We start from the raw sequence: 20,366 nt of genomic DNA on the forward strand, positions 1-20,366 counted from the left end.
TAGTAGAGGGGTTGCAGCATGATTCTGACACAAAAAAAGCCTAGATTTCACAGCTTCTTGGGACCTGTAATAGCTGACTGCACTCCAGTGCAATCCATGAGTTGATCAGGGCATACAGACAGAGTATCCCTCAAACCTGCTCCCAGGAAGGCAGGAGCTAGCACTGCCACTCCTCTGGCTGGGATCCAGAGGAAGCAGTTGCCATTCAGGGCAGAAGATCAAAGTCTCTCTTTTGTCCCCAGATATCTGTTGCCTCTCTGGCTCTACACCCCGGGGTGCCTGGAATGCCCCACAGCCCCTGTCCCATGGAGTGCACAGCCAATGGGAGCCCTATAACTACCTCCCACCCCATAGGCCACTGCATGTCCCACAACCTTTGGCCTCAGCCCAACAGCACATCCAACTTAGCACCACACCGTAGCATTTAGTTCTTGGCTTTCCCATCCCTTCCAGACTGAAGAGCCATGTTAGTTGCAGTATTTCTTCCCATAGAAGTGTTCAAGTCACCTCACAACATCATTCGTGATAAGATGCTGGCAAAGCAGATTTTCACAGAATAATCTGAGTTGGAAGGGACCAAAAATAACCAGCAAATCCAACCCTTAAGTGAATGGCCTATGCAGGGATCAAACCCACAACCTTGGCCTTACTAGCACCATGCTCTAACCAGCTAACCTCAGAGCTGCATGTGTTTTGGCTGCTTTTAAATTGCCTTATCATGGGTCACACAACTGGTCACACGAGGGTCAGCTATGCTGCAAAACTGAAGTGAAACCATATTTTCCTTCCCACATTTTGATCTCATGTTCTCAGCATGAATCCCAGAGGAAGAACGCTGTCACATCATGAGATATGGTACAAAAGAATGCAGAGTCATTTGAGTCAAGTCAGAGGACTCACAAGCCCCCCAGGAGTTCAGAGGACACAAGGACATCTCCTAAAATAACCAAGCCAGGCCACAATGAGAAGGAACACCCTGATGCTGGGAAGACAGATCAGAAGTCAGCAGTTACCAATCCTACATGCTCTTTCCTCTTCATCTATTTCCCAGCTTTTACTTTCTGCTCCTTGTGAGGATTTTTGGCTGGACTGGGCAGCCTGAGCACCTGGGCTCAGCATCGCCAGCAGTACAGGCACCGCTGTGTGAACAACAGGTGTCCCTGAGAGAGGTGGCACCAGCCACCAAGCACCGATAGCCAGCCAACTCCCAACCACCTGTAAGGTGAAGGGTGCTCCACTGCTCAGGGGTACACAGCACTGCCTTTGAAGAACTCTCATTTTAAGGTATTTCACTGCCAACACCAGCTGAGGTGCAAAAATATCTGAGTTTCTAGAATGTCAGCTTTCTTCTCTTTTTCTCGGCACGTGTAGAAATGGGGAACTGACTGCTCAGCGCACGCACGTTGTGAGAGGGAACGGAAAACACCTGCAGCGAGTCTCTGCCAGGGCAGGTCGGGGCTGGCGCGGCGGAGCACCTCCCCTCCTGTAGCCGGAAGGGGGGCACCCAGAACGGTGGCCAGGGGGAGGAATAAATCCGACTGCCGCCTTCCTTGCCTGCGTTGCGGCATTGCTCCAGGGAACGTCCCGAGCCTGAGCTCTCCTGCAGGTGTCCCTCCTTCGGCGGGACCTCGGTGTGGAATCGCTGCCCTGCGCCTGGCACGGTGTGCACAGGTAAAGGCGCTGCTGGAAGGTGAGGGCTTGGCGGGGGGAGCTCAGGAGGAGCATAAAAAACAGGGCGGAGCTGGGACTGCTTTCCCCGGGTTACACTTTCCTGAGCTGCAGGCTGTATCCAGACTGTTGCGGTGAGAAATGATCAGAGGATCCAGCTTGCAGGACTGATCTAAACTCTTTCTGAGCCCTCTTACACCTTGGGCTTCCACCAAGGCACCCACCAGCACCATGTCCCACGGTTCAGTCACACGCCAAGTGACAATAGTTTTCCCTCCTGTGACTGGCATCACCACAGCTGGGGAGGGATGAACCTGGAGAAGAGAAAGCCTGGGCACTGGAGCCTGGCTCAGACCTCCTCTGCTAAACAGAACTGGCAGGTCCACCAGCACGTCTTGCCTGAGAGACGCTTTACAGACTTGTCTCCAGACTGCCACGCTGAATTTCAGGTCTAGTTAATCCCCCCTCTATCAGAGCAGGAATGTATTGCTTTTCACCAAACATAATCCTCTTTGCAATCATGTGTTCTGCCAAACTACAAACTTTCTGCTCCTATCCTTCTTTCCTGGGAGAGGATTTGAGGCAATAATCCGGGCCTACTGATTTATTTTTCTAATGAGCAAGGGACAAACGAGCACAGTACTGCAGAACGTGCGCACACACGAACCTTGAAGCGTTCCCTAGTTGTGACATGCTTTTGAGGGATGCCCTGAGCTGAAGGACTGAGGCTGGAAGTAGTGACCTTCTCTCATCGTGGGCCACAGGCAGCCTGTGTCCTGATGTGGGCTGTCCATACTTCTTGTGTTTAGGGGCTGGAAGTCATAATACCTACCATGCTTCCCATCATACAAATAAAATAGCAATCTGTGCAGCTCAACACAAAAGAAAGGCACCCCGGGCATCTCTGCCCATTCAGATCTAAAAAGGCAGCCCTGAGCATGTGTGACTTGCTGGGACCTGAGGATGCTGAGAGCTTCCCAAGCCAGAGCAAGTCCTGTGTCTGGTTTGCACCACCCAGGGAGGAAAATATTTTTCCTGCCCTCATCCCTCAAAATGCTGAGAGAGTGGGAATGCTGAATCTGTGACCTGCTCCTTCTTCTACTGCGGTACGAGCATGCCTTCCCACAAAGAGGTGTTAACCTCATCTCCCTGCCTCACTTTCAGCCCTTCCTGAGGGGAAGCTGAGACTTGGTGTGCACCCAGTGAAACACATGCCACTTGGCAAGTGGCTCGTACCAAAGGCACCTAAAGGCAATTTATAAAGAATGCAGTTTCATTCTTTATAAAGGAATGAGGTCATCGTGAGGAGGGAACCACTCTCTTCTACCATGCCTACAGAGAGAGTACTAGAGGAAATGGCCTTTAGCTGAGATGGGAGATTCAGACTAGGTATTAGAAATTTTTTTTCCCTGTTGGGGTGGTCAGGCACTGGAATAGGTTTCCTAGAGAGGTGATGGGGTCACCCTGCAAGCGTTTACGAAGTGCCTGGATCTGGTGCTGGATCACACGGTTTAATGGTTTAGGGGTTATGGGGATGGTGCTGGGTTGATGGCTGGACTGGATGACCTTGGAGGTGTCTTCTATGATTCTGCGCTTCCTTACGCTCGCAGGGCCAGGCAGGGCACGCAGGAGCCACACGCCCGAGCCCGTGGGGGAGCTGTGCGGGCAGCGGGCCGCCGACCCGCATCAGCAGCAAAGGCGCAGCAGGGACGTGCGGCTCCGTGCTGGGTGGAGGGGAGCGGGGAGGCGGGGCCAGCTGTGGCGAAATATGATCGCGCTCGGCGATTGGCCGGGCCTGCGCCGGGCTGCAAAGGGCGCACGCGGCACGGCCGCTCAGTTGAGCCGGCGCGGCGGAGGAGCGGGTGAGCGGGCGCGGGAGGCCGGGAAGCGGGGCGGGATGGACGGGCGGGAGGCGGGAGAGAGAGAGGGAGGGAGGCGGCGGCACAGGAGCGATGGCAGGCGCAGGAGCGATGGCAGGCGCAGGGGCCCCGGGCGGCGGCACGCGGCCGCGTCGCATGCGGCAGTGCCCGCTGACCTTGGCGGGGAGCGCAGAGCGGCCCCGCCGCCGCCGCGGCCCCGCACGTCTCCCACGGCGGGCACGGGGGAGACGTGCCCGCGGCCGGCAGCGTATCGCCCGCGCCGCTTATCTGGGGCACCGCAGCCGGGCCCTGTTCGCGATACCGGGGCCGCCCATCCCTGTGGGGCGGCTGCTCAAACGTGCTCGCTTTTCTCTCTCTCTTTTTTTTTTTTTTTTTTTTTTTTTTTTTGCCTTATTTCTGAACGATTGGGGCCTGGCCGCAGGGGCTCGGGGAGACATCGCGCACCCGGCCAGCATCCCTACCAGGTGCGCTGGCCGCAGGCCCTTTGTGCTTCCCTGCGTCTTCCCAGGTTTGCTTCTAGCGACCTTTCCATCTGCTCAGTCCACTCGTGCCCTGGTGGGAGCCTGCGGCCTCAGGTTGTCACTTGGGAAAGGCTTCTCAAATCTGTCGGTGTTACACTGCCATGTGTTCTTCCCCTAAATAAAAGGTGAAATAAGCAATGGCCACTATTAACCTTTGCTGTCCAAATAAAACCTTGCAGAGCTCCCAGGTGTAGAGCTAATCCACGTGCACCTGAAGAGCAGAGCCATTTCTTAGCAGCACTGCTTCAGGGCATACTGGGGTTGCTTACTCCCAACCTCAACACCTGTCTAGTCATTCACTAAATTACAAACATTTTTTCACGAAGAAATGGAGAAGTAAATAAGTTACAGTTTAGCTTTCAGATATGTTCGCTATTTACAGAGAAGTTAAGATTTTAACAGTTGCTGAAATGAATTTGGGGAGATGCTCTTAGCAATTTTCAGAGACTTTTCAAAACAGAAATTGCCTTCATAAAGTGGTAGAGAACATAGCCATCTAGGCGGGATGTTCGTATTAGAAGTGTTTTATCAGGGTTGGAGTTTGTGCTGCTTTGCCTTATGGCCTTGTGCCACTTCTCTCTTCCAGCTGGACTCTTCCTGTCATTGAGACAGACCCCAGGAACTTTAGATATCTAGAGGCCATTGTCACAGCTGAGTAAATGCCTCTTGCCAGCACTCCCTGAGTTGAGATGTCCCCGCCATTAATAAGACCCTTGGCTGAACTTAGCCACTGGAGACTGTATTCCTCATTTGTACACATGTCACTATGCCCAAAGCTCAAAGAAAGAGTTGATGTGTTCATTGGAGCTTATAATTGCTGTGGGCACTTTTAGGTTGCATTGAAGGTTGATGGAGGTTCACCAACATAGTGACTTAGGTGGAAGTATGCACAGAAAATCCATGGGCAAGCAGTGCACTATTGGCAGTGACTGGCTTCAGGTGTGTAACAGAGGGGCAGGGGAACAGCCTGACCTGACTTGTTATATTCTGAACTTCTAGGGCTTTGGTAAAGTTGGTTTGCATTCATCCAGAAGGCAATGGACCATGCCAGAGCAGCAATCTCTAACTTGGTAAGACGTAGTACCCCAATGTTGTTTGTCTCTTGGTGCACTGACAATACTGCAGAAGAAAGGTTCAACAACATCCGTGTATGAGATTGTATAATATTATTTTTATACTTTTTCCATGTTGTTTGTTATCTATTTGAACATACACTGGTTGTAGAATTGAATATAGCTATCCTGTGCAACAGGTGGCTGTGTTGATGGAACTGTATGAAAGATATTTGATCAGTAGTGAGCTATATTTATTCAAAAAAATATCACTCCTTATCAGTAGTGGAGAAGATGATGAATCCAAAGCAGCGTTAGATGCTGCTGTGTGGCTGGTGAGCCAAATGTCACTGCAAGTAGCTGGACATGATAAGGAAGTGGCTCAAGTGGCTCATTGCTGGTGGGGTTATCATTAACTGCTATCATGTCTTGGGTCTCTCAGAAAACTGGTAAGAAAGGGGGGGGGGGGGGGGGGGTGGGTCTTGAACAAAGTTGCAGAGGGAAGTGCTGCAGAGGAAGCCATTCAAATGCTACTGGGACAGTCAACATGTGTTCTATTGTTACTTGGGAGGTGGGAATTCAACCTCAAGTCCAGCTTTTGAAAGCAACCTGTGCTTGAAACAAATGTGCAGGAGGAGGGACTTCTGAACTTGTTCAGCCAAGCCTGCCAGTCCTAGAGAGCTTGGATTGTGAAATGACCCGAGGCTAGGACTGTGAGCGTGGTGGTTTGGTCTCTGAACAAGAATGGAGGATATGTGGGGTTGGGGCATGTTCTCTGTGTGAGGACATGCCTCAAGTGTGAGGGAAGCCAAGCTGTGGAGCAGCTGAGCAGGGAGAGTGTTAGGACAGACTGCAGTGTTGCCCTTTCCAAAATCTGAGCAGGCAGTCACTTCATTGTGGGCAGCGTGGGCCAGAGTGGAACTGCAGGTCTGAAATGACATTGGTTTCTTTTGCCCAAGCAAGCAGATACCTGGTCTCTTCACTTCCAGCTCTAACATATAGTTTGAGAGTGAGTTGAGAACTGTGGATGAGCCGCTGAGCTTGTAACAGGGCTTGTGTGCTTGTCACCAGCTGCTTCTCCAGTACAGAGGAGAGGGCTGCAGGAGTGCTGCTCCCAAAGCTACTCCTTTGGCCTTTTACCAGTCTCACTCCACTCTCCAGCACAACCAGGCAATTTCAGCGTCTCTAATGGAAGCTGAGTGGTTCAGCCAGTGCCTGGCTATGCCTGGAATTGAGTTAATCTGAGCAGCTGCCTTGTCCACGGGCTGCTGTTCTGTGGGAGGCTGTGCCTTGCACCTGTTTAGAAAAGTGGGCTCCAGACTGGAAGCTCTGCTGGGGCAGTGGTAAAAACCTGTCAAACAGTGCTAGTCGTTGGCGGGTGCAAGAGGCGTAGCCTCAGCTTTCACGTTAGCTGAGGTAGCACGGTGCCCATGGGTCATCTCTCTTCAGCCCAGCTGCTTTGTAACACTACCAGTAGTGTAATTTAAGGGTAGCCTTAGGCAGTTTAATACAAAATTATCTGGGTGCTGGATGAGAGTATTTACATCAAAGTGGATGTGGCTCAAAGGCACAGCCATGGACGGTTGCCTTCCCTTTCCCCTGTCTTCATCAAAGTGCAAGTTGTACTCATTGAAGTCAGATCTGTGTTCTGCTGATTAAGACCAGGAGTTTCTGTTTGACTCAACCTCAGCCATGGGGTCACGTGGGAAATGCCGATGCCATTGGCTGCTTCATATCTGTAACAGACTGCAGGCTAGACTCCGATCAGTGTGGCTCCAAACTTGTGCAGGGTAAATGGAATCTAAATAGACTCTGGAGACCCTGACTGGGTCAGAGTCTTAACTGTGTTTAAAGCATCCAGCTTGACTTACTGACAGACCAAACACTCCCTGCACTAGGGCAGCTGTAGATGGACAAGCAGTGTTTGGGCTGGAGCACAGGTGCAGCTGGCTGCAAGGACTGTAGGCTGGTGGAGCCAACTCTTCCATCACATCTTTCCACACAGTTTGGTGGAGAGCCAACGTCATACACACGCTTCAGCATTGCCCGGCAAATGGATGGAGACAACAGCCACGTGGAGATGAAGCTGGCTGCTGATGATGAGGAAGGAGGGGAAATTGGGAGACCAGAGCACCTGCATGCCAGCATGTCTCCTCCACGGAGGAATGGCAAGAACCTCTGCTTCATAGTCATGGCAGCTGTCCTCCTCCTTTTGATTGGTAAGGAAGGGTGGGAGGCAGCTGCATGAAGTGGACTCTGGTATTGTATGTAATCCAAGGCTGTTAAATTTGAATCTGTATTGTTTTGGGTGATAATTCAACAACTGGGATCCAGGCTGGAGCCTCTTGTCACTAAATATGTCTAGCTGAGACTTAAGGTACAGCACTGGCACAAAGAATTGTGGCGTTTGACAGTGGAACTGTGACTTAGCTAAAGGGAAAACTAGTCCATGTGGAAGTTTTGGTTTTCCCTCCATTAACGCCTAACACTTCTGTAGAGATGTTGCTCAACAGATGAGTAAGCCTTTGTCTCTTAAGGATTTTAACACTGCCATTGGCCTAAAGTGAGCATTCTCCTTCCCAAGTGGTGCTGGAGGGACTCTGCCAAGTGCAAGATCAGATTTACAGTGCCCCTTAAAACATGCCAGCTCAGGCAAAATGTCAGGCTGCATAATTCTGTCTGTCCTTGGGTAAGCCAGCTTGTCAAAAATGGTGTGAGAGCAGATGCATCTTAACCGTGGAGCTGTGTGGTGGGGGGCTGGTTCAGTCATCTTTCTGCAGCACAAAGAAATACCTGTTCTGTCCACAGGGTTTCTCATCGGCTACTTGAGTTACCGTGGACGAATGCAGAGGGTTAACAGGTGTCTGGATGGAAGTGGCAACTGTGAGATGACTCCTACTGCATCTTACTTCTCAGATGATGGAACAGAGGAGGAAGAGGTTCCTGTACCACATATCTTATACTGGCCTGAACTCAGAAACATGTTGTCAGCTAAACTGTCAGCTGCGCATCTTGAGGCCAACCTGAGGTAACAGTTCCAGAAAGCTTAGCTAGAGCTTTGAGAGAGGTACGGCCTGTGAGCAGAACTCGAGCTCATTTGCAGAACAAGGGCCTTACAGGTGATGTAGGGTGGGGTGTGTTAAACACAGGCTTAAATGGCTTTGCAGGCTGCAGTGCAACCTGGTGCTGTAGCCTAAGCTGCATGTATATCTGTTACCTACAGGCAAAGAGAAGGTAAGAATTCTTTTGAAGCTGGCAAGTTTGAAGACGAGACCACTGCCAGCTACATTCATGACCAGTTCACCAGCTTCCGCTTGGATGATGTGTGGAATGATGAGCACTACATCAGGGTGCAGGATAAAGGCAGGTATGTTAATGAAGAGATGCGCATCTCTTCCATATAGCATGGATACCCGCAGTCTTGAGCAAACATGTGATTTCTGCTTAAAATGATGTGAAAATTGTGAGCTAGTTATCACTCTCCAAAGATGACCTCAATCCAGCCAAGCAATAACTGCTCCTGCCTCTTCTCAGGCTTTCTAAATCCAGAGTGCTGCTACCAGACCCTCTGGATGTTTCCTGGGGCAGCTGTTTCCTCCAAGTATGCTTAGGAATTGGAGAGAAAACAAACTTGAGTAAAAACTCAGCTGAAAGGCAGATTCCCTGTGTCTAAAACTGCTAGCACAGGCCACTCTGTCTTGTCACCCAGACAGGGCTGCACACCTGGTAGTGGCTCCTCCAGTAGCTCAGGAGGGTGTCAGCAGTCACTGTGTTGTCTGACAGCTCACACCCTCATGTCTTACTTGGCCTTTTTGTCAGGGGAAATGAGTTTGCATAGCTTCTCTTAGGAGGTGACCGAGAGACTTGGAAGCAGAGATTCTTTCTACTACTTGTCTTAGAAATCAGCCTTTGTTAATGTCTCTGACCAACTCCAGAGATTCTTGCATGGAAGTATTGGGATGAGTCTGCCTGTTTCAGGCTCTGTTGACTTGATCAGAATTGTTAGAGCACAAACTGAATACAGTCAGTTTAATGCTGTCTCTTTACATTTAACAGTAGCAACAACCAAGTGTTCATTATAGAAGATGGTGGTCCAGAAGAGTTACTGGAGAGTCCTGATGCATATGTGGCATACAGCAAGAGCGACACAGTTACTGTAAGTGACTCCAGGAGGATCCTGGAAATGTGTCCAAAATAAGTCCCTTTAAGATACGGAGTGTATAAAGCCCTCCCCAGTTAAGAGAGCTGGGGTGGGTGGTCAGAGTGGGGAGAGGAGTGGGCCCATGTATTCTTACTGCAGCAAGATGCAGGAGTAACTTTAAACTTCCCTGCTGGGATCCAGACGGAACCTTGGCAGAAGTGCTGCTCCAACAGGCATGTTGGACAGGATCAGTTTCCATTGCTGAGCTTCAGCTCCCTACTGTTAACAGTAGGCTGTTTCAGGTGTCTTACTGACCTAGGACTGCTGCATTCATAACCAGTGTTTCTATTCCAGGGCAAACCCATCTATGTGAACTATGGACGGAAAGAGGACTTTCAGCAGATACGAAATATGGGTGTTCCAATGAATGGGACTATAATCATCTTCAGAGCTGGAAAAATAACCCTTGCTGAGAAGGTAAGCAGTGGCTGCCCCACAGGCTGGCCATACTTGGCAACAGGAAGCTATGCTTCCTAGTCTTTGAGGCACAGAGGTATGTCTTTCTTCAGGTGTGTAGAACTCAGGTATGTAGGATTGTTCTGCAGGCCTGGTCTTGCTTGTTTGCACTAAGGCTCCACGTGCAGGTCTGGACACTGAGGCTGAGCAGAGCTTGTTACTGTTCATGGTGCCATTCTTCTTGGCCTCCGGCAATTTGCTGGAACAACCAGGACTCTGGAGTGGTGGGGCTGGGAGGCAGAGGGAGGCAGCCTGGGAGCACCAGGATGCAGAGCTGGCTAATATCACTAGATACAGCCATAAGGCTGCAAGAAGCAGGACAGCCTTGCCTCCAGGGCACCTCTTGCTGCTGTAGCCAGATACTTTCAAAGCTTGGCTGCAGTGTCTCACTTGGGCCCTTGCTGACTGTTCCCTTGGACCAAGTGGCAGTGCTGGCACTGTGTGTCCAGCTGGTGGCCTTGCATGCTGCTGTAGTGTTCCCTCTGTAAAGAATAGAACCAAATAGCCAAGCAGCCTAAAGGATCCAAGTGCTTCTGTGTGCAAGCCTATTCCATATCTGACCAGAGCTGCCCCTCAGATGGGTGCTCCTGGCGGGGCTGGGGCACAGGACCCTCTGCAGTTGGACTCAGCCTGTCTGCAGGCATCTGACACAGGCAGTGTTGGAAAGTGCTTCCGAGAAGTGTGGTCACTGATTCTCCAATCCCATTCCCACTTTTCAAACTGGTGTCTAGCCTTGCAAGAGTGTTTGTACCAGTGGCGTACCAGAGCTGGGTTGTTGGTGTGTTAAACAGGGACCTGGCTGGTCCACTCTTCCTCCATTTTCCATGTGAAGATGAGTCTCCAATGGCTGCTTGTCCTGAAACTAACCTCATTTTGGGAAAACAGAGGGAGGATAATCAAAACCAAATAATATTAAATTTTAAGGTGCTCCAAGGAGCAAGTATAAGCTGAAGGAATCATAGACTGAGACACTGCACTGTGTGCTAACTGTTCAAAAGGATGTTAGACACAGTTTGTCTGGAGCAGGGCTGAGCTGCTAGGATTCAGCTGCCTTATGTGTCTGTCAAGTAGCTGTTAAAATCTGTTGTGGAGTTGGGCACTGAGGAGCACAACCCTTCACACCATTACTCCATGTTCTTGCCTGGACTCCCCTTGCTTGCAGTACAGATGTGCAGTTAATGTTTCTCTTTGCTGCAGGCTGCAAATGCCAGAGAGGAAGGAGCAGTTGGTGCCCTGATGTACCTGGATCCCTCAGATTACAAGAAAACAGATTTGCTTGTCCCCTTTGGACATGTGAGTATGCAACTGGCTCCCCTGTTGCCAAGAACCTCTCTGGCTGTGGGCTGCAGGCTGGGGCAGTCCTGCAGGCCTCTGGCTCAGCAGTGCCCTTGTGTAGGTGAAAACTGTTGGACTCTGGTGAGACTTGAGGACTCCTCTTGCTTTTCACAGGCCCACCTTGGAACTGGAGACCCTTACACCCCAGGCTTCCCTTCTTTCAATCACACACAGTTCCCACCAGTGGAATCTTCTGGACTACCTCGCATTCCTGTTCAGACTATCTCTAGCCAAGCAGCAGCCGCACTGTTCAGGTAACTGTTTCTCCTGTCTGCAGGCTAAGGTGCTGTGGCCTTTTGCAGGAGTGAGGATGGTGTTGAGGTGCTGTGAGACAGAGCTCTCTGCTGCTCTCTGCTGTGTGTGGCAGGGAGCGTGTTCTGGAACTAGCTGGAGAGGTGTCACTTGTGTCGGTGTCTCATGTCTTAAAGACTGAACTTAATCTAGATTTGGATTCCTCTCGGCCTCTGCATTCTACCCCTCCCTGCATAATTAGTGCAAGCTCTCTCCTAGGCAGGCCCTGAACAAGGTTGCACCTGCAGTTGCAGGTGTGCATTTTTCACACGATAGCTAAATGAGGTCAGAGCTGGATAATGAGTTCAAAGAATCTTCTTTTTTCTCTCAGAAAAATGGATGGAGAAAAATGCCTTGAGGAGTGGACATCTGGTATCATGGGATGTAAGGTGACAGTGAGCAGCAGCAGCAAGATGACAGTGAAACTGGCCGTGAACAACGTTATGGTGGACAGGAAGATTCTGAACATCTTTGGTGTTATCAAGGGATTTGAAGAACCAGGTAACAGCAGCTGCATTGTAGCTCAATCTTGAGAGGAACCCTTCCTCTTCTGTGGTCATTGGAATGTGACAGCTGCTCCCAGACAGACAACAGTTCTTTCTCGGCAGAACCAAGGCCTTCCCCTGAGGATCAAAGAGAAATCTGAACTGTGCTGCCAGGGAAAGGCTAAATGAAAGGACTCAGTGTGCCAGATTCAGGGATCAGACTGCAGAGACTCTCTTCCTAGTACAGAAGCTGAAAGCTGCTCTTCTCATAAGTGGCGTTTGCAATCTGAAGCTTGCAGCTCAGGTCTTGATCTTGTCTCCTTTACAGATCGGTACGTTGTGCTCGGAGCCCAGAGAGACTCCTGGGGGCCAGGAGCGGCCAAGGCTGGCGTTGGCACTGCCATCTTGTTGGAACTTGCCCGTGTGATCTCGGACATGGTGAAAAATGGTAAATATTTGTGAACAAAAGCATGACGGTGGGAGGTGATGCAGGTCTAGCTCTGTGTGTGTTAACACTGGAAAGCCTAGTTGCAAAGCAGTCCTTTAGAAGGTGTAGGGAATCTGAGAAAGCTTCCTGAGAAGCTGTTACTTGTCTAATACATCTTGTCTGCAGTGAGCACTCACTTCCAAGGGACTGCCTGCCTGTATCTGGTATGGCTCAAATACAAGAGTGTCCTTGGATAACACATGACGCAAACCTTAAACTTGAGCTGTCTGTTGGACAGCCAGGCCTGAAGTGGGAAAACTCTGAAGTGTCTGACCAGCTGGAGCAGTGGGGACTGCATGGTGGCACTTAGTATGAGCACACTTGTCTCCAGGGTTAATTTTGGGCTCAGGCAGCTAAACAAAACAGGGTGGAAATGCAGACAGCATTGTTCTCCTGCGCAGTTCTGCAGCACGTGGGGGCAGGGTACAGTGTCCATGCAGTGTGCACATTTCTCTGCAGCAGCGCTGTCTCAGGAGCGGGCAATTCATCATCCCAGGCTCGCAGTGCTAATCTGCATCTCCATGGGGGAAGGGCAGACATCTCAGTCTCTCTCTCTTTACAGATGACTACAAACCACGGCGCAGCATTATCTTTGCTAGCTGGAGTGCGGGAGAGTATGGAGCTGTGGGTGCTACCGAGTGGCTGGAGGTATTGTCTGTTTAATAGAATTCTGCAGGGTGGCTGTGCAGTTATTCCTGTGCATTAAACATCTCAGTGTTGACTTGCTGCTGCTCATCTTATTAAATGCTCGTTTTGTTCTAGGGGTACGCCACCACGCTGCATGCCAAAGCCTTCACTTACATCAACTTGGATACTGCAGTCCTGGGTAACCTGCTACTCTTTTGAGTTTCTCGAAATTGGGTGGGATTAGAATAGCTTGAACAGACATCCCTCTAGGAATGGGGGCTGTGCCAGAGGTGGCTGGTGGGTGTTTGGCTGAAGAATGGTGTGAGTCCATTTATTCTCCAGCTGTCATTGAAGCTGGAAGGCTGATACAGCCTAAGCCATGAGGAGTCAGCTCTGCTAAATTGCAGTAGACTGTCCTGTGCCTTTTGACGATCCTTTGGCAACTGTAGCTGTAGATCAGGGCTGGGCAGCTCTAGCAGTAGTGGTTGATTGTGCCACCATGTCAAATACCCTTTCATTTTTTGCAGGCTCCAAACATATAAAGATTTCTGCTAGCCCATTGCTCTACTCATTGCTGGAGACAACTATGAAGAGGGTGAGTTGAAGGGCCTTGGTCTGATCAAGGTGACTGTGGTTTTAGGAGGAACTGAAAGCAGACAGAGCTGTGCTGGGTCCCTTTCCCCACTGGATACCTTCTGAGGAGAAAGACCCATTTAGGAGAAAAACTTGGGATATTCTGAAGGGCCCTCTCTGAAATGAGCTGGGCTCTGGGAATTGCAGTTCACACATGAAGAATCTAAAATCAGCAAATGCCACAGTTCAGTGGCAGATGTGCCTGTGTGGAGAAAGGTCAGGGGAGCACACCTGCTTCTGGCATCTGCACAGCAGCATAAGCTCCAGGATGGACCTGGAAGCCCAAGCAGAGGTCGGAACAAGTGCACTGACTGTCATCTCTGTGCAGGTAAAGGACCCCACAATGGATTTGAGATACCTGTATAGCAGAGTTGGCTCTGACTGGGTAAAGAGCGTGTAAGTATTGTCATCCATCCCTTTGGGAAAGCAGATCTCCATAAAGGAGCAAACCTTATGGATTCTGTTTGAGTGTCATACGGCTGTCTGGGGTGGGCTCTACCTTCTGATGTGGGGTCAGGCAAGCATGAACAGTACAGCACTAACTGCTGCCCCAAGCTGGCTGAGGCAGCCCAGACACCTCCTTGTGGAACAAGAAGAGCCTTGTGCCAAGTCCAATGGAATGGACAAGTAGGTCCAGAGATTTGGTTGGGACTCTTTCAGTCTTGTCTAGACAGAGTAGTCCAGTTGGCTCAGAGCTTCAGTTGTAGAGCTTGTAGCTTTTCTCCTGGGCTACCCAAACCAGTTGGTAACTACTCAGTGCTTATCTTCTGCAGGGTTCCCCTTGATCTGGATAATGCAGCATTCCCTTTTCTGGCCTACTCAGGAATCCCAGTGGTTTCCTTTGGTTTCTACGATGTAAGTAACGTGTGCTTGCCTGGTGTGCCCATTCCACACAGAGTGCTGTAAGGACATCTGCTCTGCAGGATGGCAGAGCACAAGGTGCTGTCCCAAGCTCACTCCCTCTGCGAGAGCCTCTCAGAGGGAGGAGGTGCAGACTCTGAACCTGGTGGCTGTGGCAGGACTTGCTGTCACAGCTGCTCCTGGGACAAGGCTGGCCTACAGTCTCTGTTGCAAAGTACTGAATACTTGCAGGTTTTTGGGGAGAGGGGTCACTTGCTTTTCTGGAGGCTCAGAATCCGAAGCTAAAAGCAGTAGGAAGATGTCAAGCTGTTGCTGCATCCATTGAAAGACTGTTCTACAGCCTGCTGGTCACCAAGCAGAGGGCATTGTGGAAGCAATATCGTTGCCCAGAGCAAGTACTACCTCAGGTTGTTCAGGTCTGCTGCTGCAGCAGCTTGGGGGTGACATCATCCCAGCAGCCTGCAGGTGTGCAGCTGGGCGCCTTAGTGATAGCAGCTCCCTCTCTTAGGAATGCTTGGGGTTTGTTAGTGTCAGACTTGTTTCACAAAAATATTTGAGTTACCCTGGCAGGAAGGGTTGGAGGCTGCTGCAAACACCAGACTGGGTGGTGAGATTTTCCCACCTACACTTCCGCAGTGAGCTCTGAGGGGGTAAATGTCTTTGGGTCTAAATAACAAGCAGAACATTTTGCTGGTTGCTGGAAGCTGTGAGGGATGAGAGGCAGGAGCTCCATTCCCTTCCCTGTGCTTTGAAGTTTTGCCACTTGAGTCTTTGCTCCTTAACAGCACAGGGAGATGGGATGTGGTGGAAGTAACAAGTAACCTGTGGCGGGGGATGAAAAAAGTCTTAACTGGAAAAGCATTCTTGGCTAACTCCAATACCTCCTTTCTTGTAGGAAGGTGATGAATATTCCTTTTTGGGCACTACTCAGGACACTTTGGCTAACCTGAAAGCGAAGACTGATAAGTTGTATCCTCTCATGCGTACTGCTGCAGAAGTTGCTGGACAAATAGCTCTCAGGCTGACCCATGATCATGAGCTCTTCCTGGACTTCGATAGATACAGTGAAGAATTGCTATCATTCCAGGAAAAGATTTTGCCCTTCGATTCCAAAGTGAAGGTAAGAAGGACTCTGAGTTCACCCTGATGATCATGGGGCCATGTGCTAATAAAGCCCTGTGCCAGTGGATACAGCAGGATGGATATCTTTCCCTTTTAGACACAAAAGGGTAGTGAAGTGTGATCAGAATTGATGTTCCTTATGGAGCAGTGCAGGCAGAGTAGCTGTGACAGACAGATTTAGCTGATCTGGCTGTTGTGAGCTCTTGAGGAAGTGGATGTGAACAGTTTCTTCTCTGGTTATCATTCACAGCATAGTGCAGCTTTGCATCTCATTTGCACCTCTGCTGAAAGTCTACAAGAAACTGTGGGTAGGGAGTGACCTCAGAAGAGCCTGCCAGGAACTTGTTCTGCTACTTGGCTAAACTGGCAAAAAAAACCCCCAAAAAACAACACTTTCTTTTGGTAAGAGAGCAGCAAAAGAAGAAAATCAGGTTTGCTAACAGCTCCTCCCTTGCAGGCACTGGGGCTGACCTTGAAATGGCTGTTTTATGCCCGTGGAGACTTCCAGCGAGCTGCAGATGCACTGAGAAGAGACATCGCAAACAGTGACAGGGAAAACAGGATTGTCCGCAGATCCCTGAATGACAGGATGATGAAGGTGGGTATCTTCAACTGGTTTTTCTTCCTTCACAGAGGAAGAGAGTGCTGGCTGGGATGGGCCTTTCCCTAAGGGGCCATGGGCAGACTGGTGTCTCTTCCACTTGCTTAGTGGGAACGTGACAGTTCCGCACTTGCTCACGAGAGAGGGTCTGGCCCTTGCAGAGCTGCTGTGAGAAAGGGCTGAGTGGGGATCAGAGATCGGCAGCTTGTCTTGGGGCAGATAAGGAAAGAAAAACTTGGGAGGTGAGAGTATAACCCTAAATTTGCACCTCTACTCAGGTGGAATACGACTTCCTCTCCCCATACCTCTCACCAAAAGATGCTCCCTTCCGCCATATCTTCTTTGGCAAAGGCTCCCACACCCTGCAGAGTCTGCTGGAGAACCTGGAGCAGCTGGAAGTCAACGGGGACAGCGTGGATGTGAACAAGCTGAAAGAACAACTGGCCCTGGCGACCTGGACCATTAAAGGGGCTGCCAATGCTTTAGTGGGTGATATCTGGAACACGGACAACGAAATCTAGACACAGCAAACATCTGGATTACCCATCTAAGGTACAGGAGAGCTGTGTGCTCTCACAGGGAGCTCAGCTTCCTTCCTGGCCCCAGCCCCAGCAGAGGGCCTTGCTGTGTAGATCTAGTTCCACCTGTAGCAACACACACAAACTCCCTGTACCTCAGATTAGGCATTGGCATGATTTTTAAATGGCAGCTTCCTGCAGACTTCCAGTACCTTATATATTGTGAAACCTAACCAAAATCCCCTGAAACCTAAGTGAAACCCACTCCCTAACATGGCATTACTTTCTTGTAGATATTCTGGCAACAAAATGTTTTTGACCAAAGTTGAGCATAAAATTTAAATCTCACCTTGACAAATTCACAGGAGGCAGTTTTAAAGCAGTACTAAGATTACCATAAAGTCTCCTCTGACCAGGCTCCCGTCTAACCACAGTCCAAACTGGTCATGTACAGCTGCTTATGGAGTTTCCTGCCTCCAGTGTACTTGAGCACTAAGAGCTCAGGTGTTTCCTGAACTGGTACCTTGAGTGGGGAGGACTCTAATCTATTCAGACTTTCAATTGTTGGCCACCTAAACCTAGTGACAAAACAGGGAATGAATTCCTCTGAACACTTGTAATGAGGATCCCTTCTCTTGACAGGAAGCTGCAGAGAGCTGCAGTTCAAAAATTAAACAATGTATTAATAGCCCGCATGTGCTGGATTACCAGCAAGCTCTGAAGTGCCCAGCCTGCCTTTACTCAACAGCAGGGTCCCAGTGACATCTTGCAGGCTTGCTTCTGCCAAGGCAGATATCAATACCCAGGGAAAATGACCCAAAGATTATCCAATGTCCCCTTTATATCCTCGGCTGGCACCTCAGTGAGTCCTGCAGCACTGAGAAATGGCTTTAGACTGGCACTTCAGACCTTGCTGCTCAGGGGCCTTGTGTGAAATCAAGTCTCTTGTTGGCCAAACCCTGTTTGACTGATGTCATTTTGCAGGTTGGCCCTTGTTTGGCACTGAGATATTTATTTCTTTATTTATTTATCAGTGACAGTGTTCACTATAAATGGTGTGTTTTTTTATAGAAGATAATTATCGGAAGCAGTGCCTTCCATAATTATGACAGTTATACTGTCGTTTTTGAATAAAGCAGCATCTGCTATTACAATCAAACATGATACTGGAACTTTGCATTTAAAATAATCAAAACAAGCCCCTCAAAAAGTTTGGAAAACTAGCAGTTAAGCTTTCTGTGGCAAAAACACCCCTCTGGAAGAAAACGAAGGTGCAAACCTGGTAGTGAGTCTCCAGGTTGTGCTCCAAAGTAATCCTTGAAATGCTGAAAACCTGGGTGGAAATTCCAATACTAGAAATTTGGCTTCCTTGCAGGGTCTGTGCCCCTCTGTGGGCTTCAGACTTCTTTCTGCTCCCCTTTCTGGATGCCGTGTTGCTCTCACAGGGAGCACAGCTTCCTTCCTGGCCCCAGCCCCAGCAGAGGGCCTTGCTGTGTAGCCCTAATTCCACCTGTGGCAACACACACAAACTCCCTGTACCTCAGATTAGGCATTGGCACGATTTTTAAGTGGCAGCTTCCTGCAAACTTCCAGTACCTTATGTATCATGAAACCTAACTGACATTATCGGGGGCAGTGTCTCCCATAATGTGTAAAGAACAAGGTAGTTTTTGCCTACCACAGTGTTATATCGGAGGCAGTGACCTCCATATGTTGCACTATGGGTGTACGTAATTATCGGGGACAGTGTTTCCCATAATTGTTCTATGCTTATCACGCAATGTCATCTGCGAAGCTTGATGGTTAGTATCTAACATGGATTAATTTCCTGCAGTCCTATTTTTTCACTCTCCTGTGGTGATGCAGATACGAATTTCAGTCTGTTATGTACATCTTCCTTCTCCATAGGCTGAACTGTTTCAAATAGCTATGCTGTGTTGAATTGGCTTCCTGCCTCCAGTCACGGGAGTGGTGCTTGAGTGTTTAGTGGAAACTAGGCTAGTTAGACTGTGTGCTGTGTGGTGTAGTAAGCTTCCTTCAAATCAGTTACAAAGACCTGAGGAATTAAAGGTGAATGTAGGGCTTGGGGCTGACAGCTGTCTGGAGGGCTTTGGTCACTGCTCTGGATTGGGTGCACGTAACACTTTGAGAGGCTGGCCTACTGTGGCACTGGGAGGGTGCTGGTGTGTGTGCACGGGCTGCTCACTCTCCAGTTCTGCCTGGAAATTCCAGTCTTGCCCCCTTGGGTATTGCATGGAGGGAGGAAAATCAGTGGCAGCTTTCTAATGGTGCTGCTCTGCTGTGTGACCCGAAACTGAGCACTGCTGATGTGTGACATCTGCTAAACTGTGGTGCCTGTTCCCAGTGGCTGTTGCTAGCCCTGTACTCTGCAGTTTGATCTGGCATTTAAACCTAACCTGCGGCTTAATTTTAACCTAAACTCTGCAGTTTGATCTGGCATTTAAACCTAACCTGAGCAAGTGGCCTCAGCCCCAGCAGTAGTCCTTGAGGGAAAGAACATTGTTCAGCTGGAGCTCCACAAGAAGTGGGCAGGGACCAGCCCCCAGCCTAGTTACTGAGCTCAGTGCTCACCAGCTTGGAGGGCTGGATTTTCATCTGTCTCTAGAAACCTGATGCCCAGGCTTGTGCAACTTGTTGCTCTTCCTTAACTTCTCTTAACTCTCTAACTTCTACAGCCCTGTCTGTGTTAGTGTTTCCTAGTGACATTTCTCTGGATGGCATCTAAGAGCTGCTGTCTGGGAGTCCTCACTGTGGTGTTTGCATGCATCTTGATATCAGACTTAATCTTGTGCATTATAGCCAGCAGAGAGAGACAGAAGACAAAGCTTGTCTCCTGGCTAGGCAGCACAGCCGTGACTACTGCAATGTTGGGATGCCTTGCTCAGTGCTGGCATCTGACTTCTGTGGGGTGCTAAACTGTTTCTGGATTACCTGCTGTTTGCTTGAATAAAGTATTTTTGAAGCTTCAACACTCAGCTTCTCTTGTGGGGTTCTGGATTACCTGCTGTCTGCTTTAATAAAGATTTTGAAGCTTGAACATTCACCTTCTCTTGTGACTTCCTGCAGAGCCATGATGCTGTTGGGGCATTGTGGCCATGGGTGAGCTTGGGCAGCTGGAGAGGGGGGCTGTTATCCTGCTCCATCAGGGCTGGTACGTGGCAGCTCCACTACCACCTTGTTGATGTGCAGTAGCAAATCTGAACTTCACAGTGCTGCTCAGCTGAGTCCTGCCTCCTCACAGACAACTGGAATGAGGACTCTGGTAATGAGGTGGAGGAGCACAACTCTATGCAAGCCCCCAGACCTCCCCCTCCTTTCATGGCCATGTCCCACCTCCTGCCTTTCCGTCACAGTGTTGACTCTGAAAAGCCTGCGGTGTACAGGTGAAGGATGGGAGAAGGAGGAAATGTCAGGTTTCCCCCTGGCTGTGGCCTTGCAGGTCTCTGCTGTTGAGAAGGTGGCTGGCCAGGCCTGTGGCTGGTTGTGTCCCAGGAAGCCAGCACTTTCTCCTGCATTGTCCACGCTCCCTGTCATCCTGGAGGTCCCATGGGCCAAGGTACAAATGCACAGGTGGAGACTGCTTAGAGCTCTGGGAGGGCAGGAGGTG

The 20,366-nt window shown here is 49.9% G+C and overlaps 1 protein-coding gene across 4 annotated transcripts; it reads left to right on the top strand.

Annotated features, from left to right (window-relative positions):
- Positions 1 to 1,380: 1,380 nt before the first annotated feature.
- TFRC (transferrin receptor) lies at positions 1,381 to 19,796 on the top strand. 4 transcript variants are annotated; one of them, XM_048315126.1, is made up of 19 exons: positions 1,556 to 1,671; positions 5,069 to 5,139; positions 7,127 to 7,340; positions 7,930 to 8,149; positions 8,345 to 8,488; positions 9,178 to 9,277; positions 9,617 to 9,739; positions 10,976 to 11,071; positions 11,228 to 11,367; positions 11,736 to 11,905; positions 12,218 to 12,337; positions 12,939 to 13,024; positions 13,139 to 13,202; positions 13,531 to 13,598; positions 13,965 to 14,032; positions 14,410 to 14,491; positions 15,393 to 15,617; positions 16,077 to 16,217; positions 16,499 to 19,796. In XM_048315126.1, the coding sequence occupies exons 2-19, from the start codon at positions 5,107 to 5,109 to the stop codon at positions 16,739 to 16,741; spliced, it is 2,337 nt and encodes a 778-aa protein (XP_048171083.1). In that variant the 5' UTR covers positions 1,556 to 1,671; positions 5,069 to 5,106; the 3' UTR covers positions 16,742 to 19,796. The 4 variants fall into 4 exon arrangements, with proteins under 4 accessions (XP_048171085.1, XP_048171083.1, XP_048171082.1 ...); XM_048315125.1 differs by lacking the exon at positions 1,556 to 1,671 and adding an exon at positions 3,441 to 3,530; XM_048315128.1 differs by lacking the exon at positions 5,069 to 5,139 and having other exon boundaries at positions 1,381 to 1,671.
- Positions 19,797 to 20,366: the final 570 nt, after the last annotated feature.

This window comes from Corvus hawaiiensis, chromosome 10 (assembly GCF_020740725.1).
Source record: "Corvus hawaiiensis isolate bCorHaw1 chromosome 10, bCorHaw1.pri.cur, whole genome shotgun sequence".
Taxonomy (NCBI): Eukaryota; Metazoa; Chordata; class Aves; order Passeriformes; family Corvidae; genus Corvus; species Corvus hawaiiensis.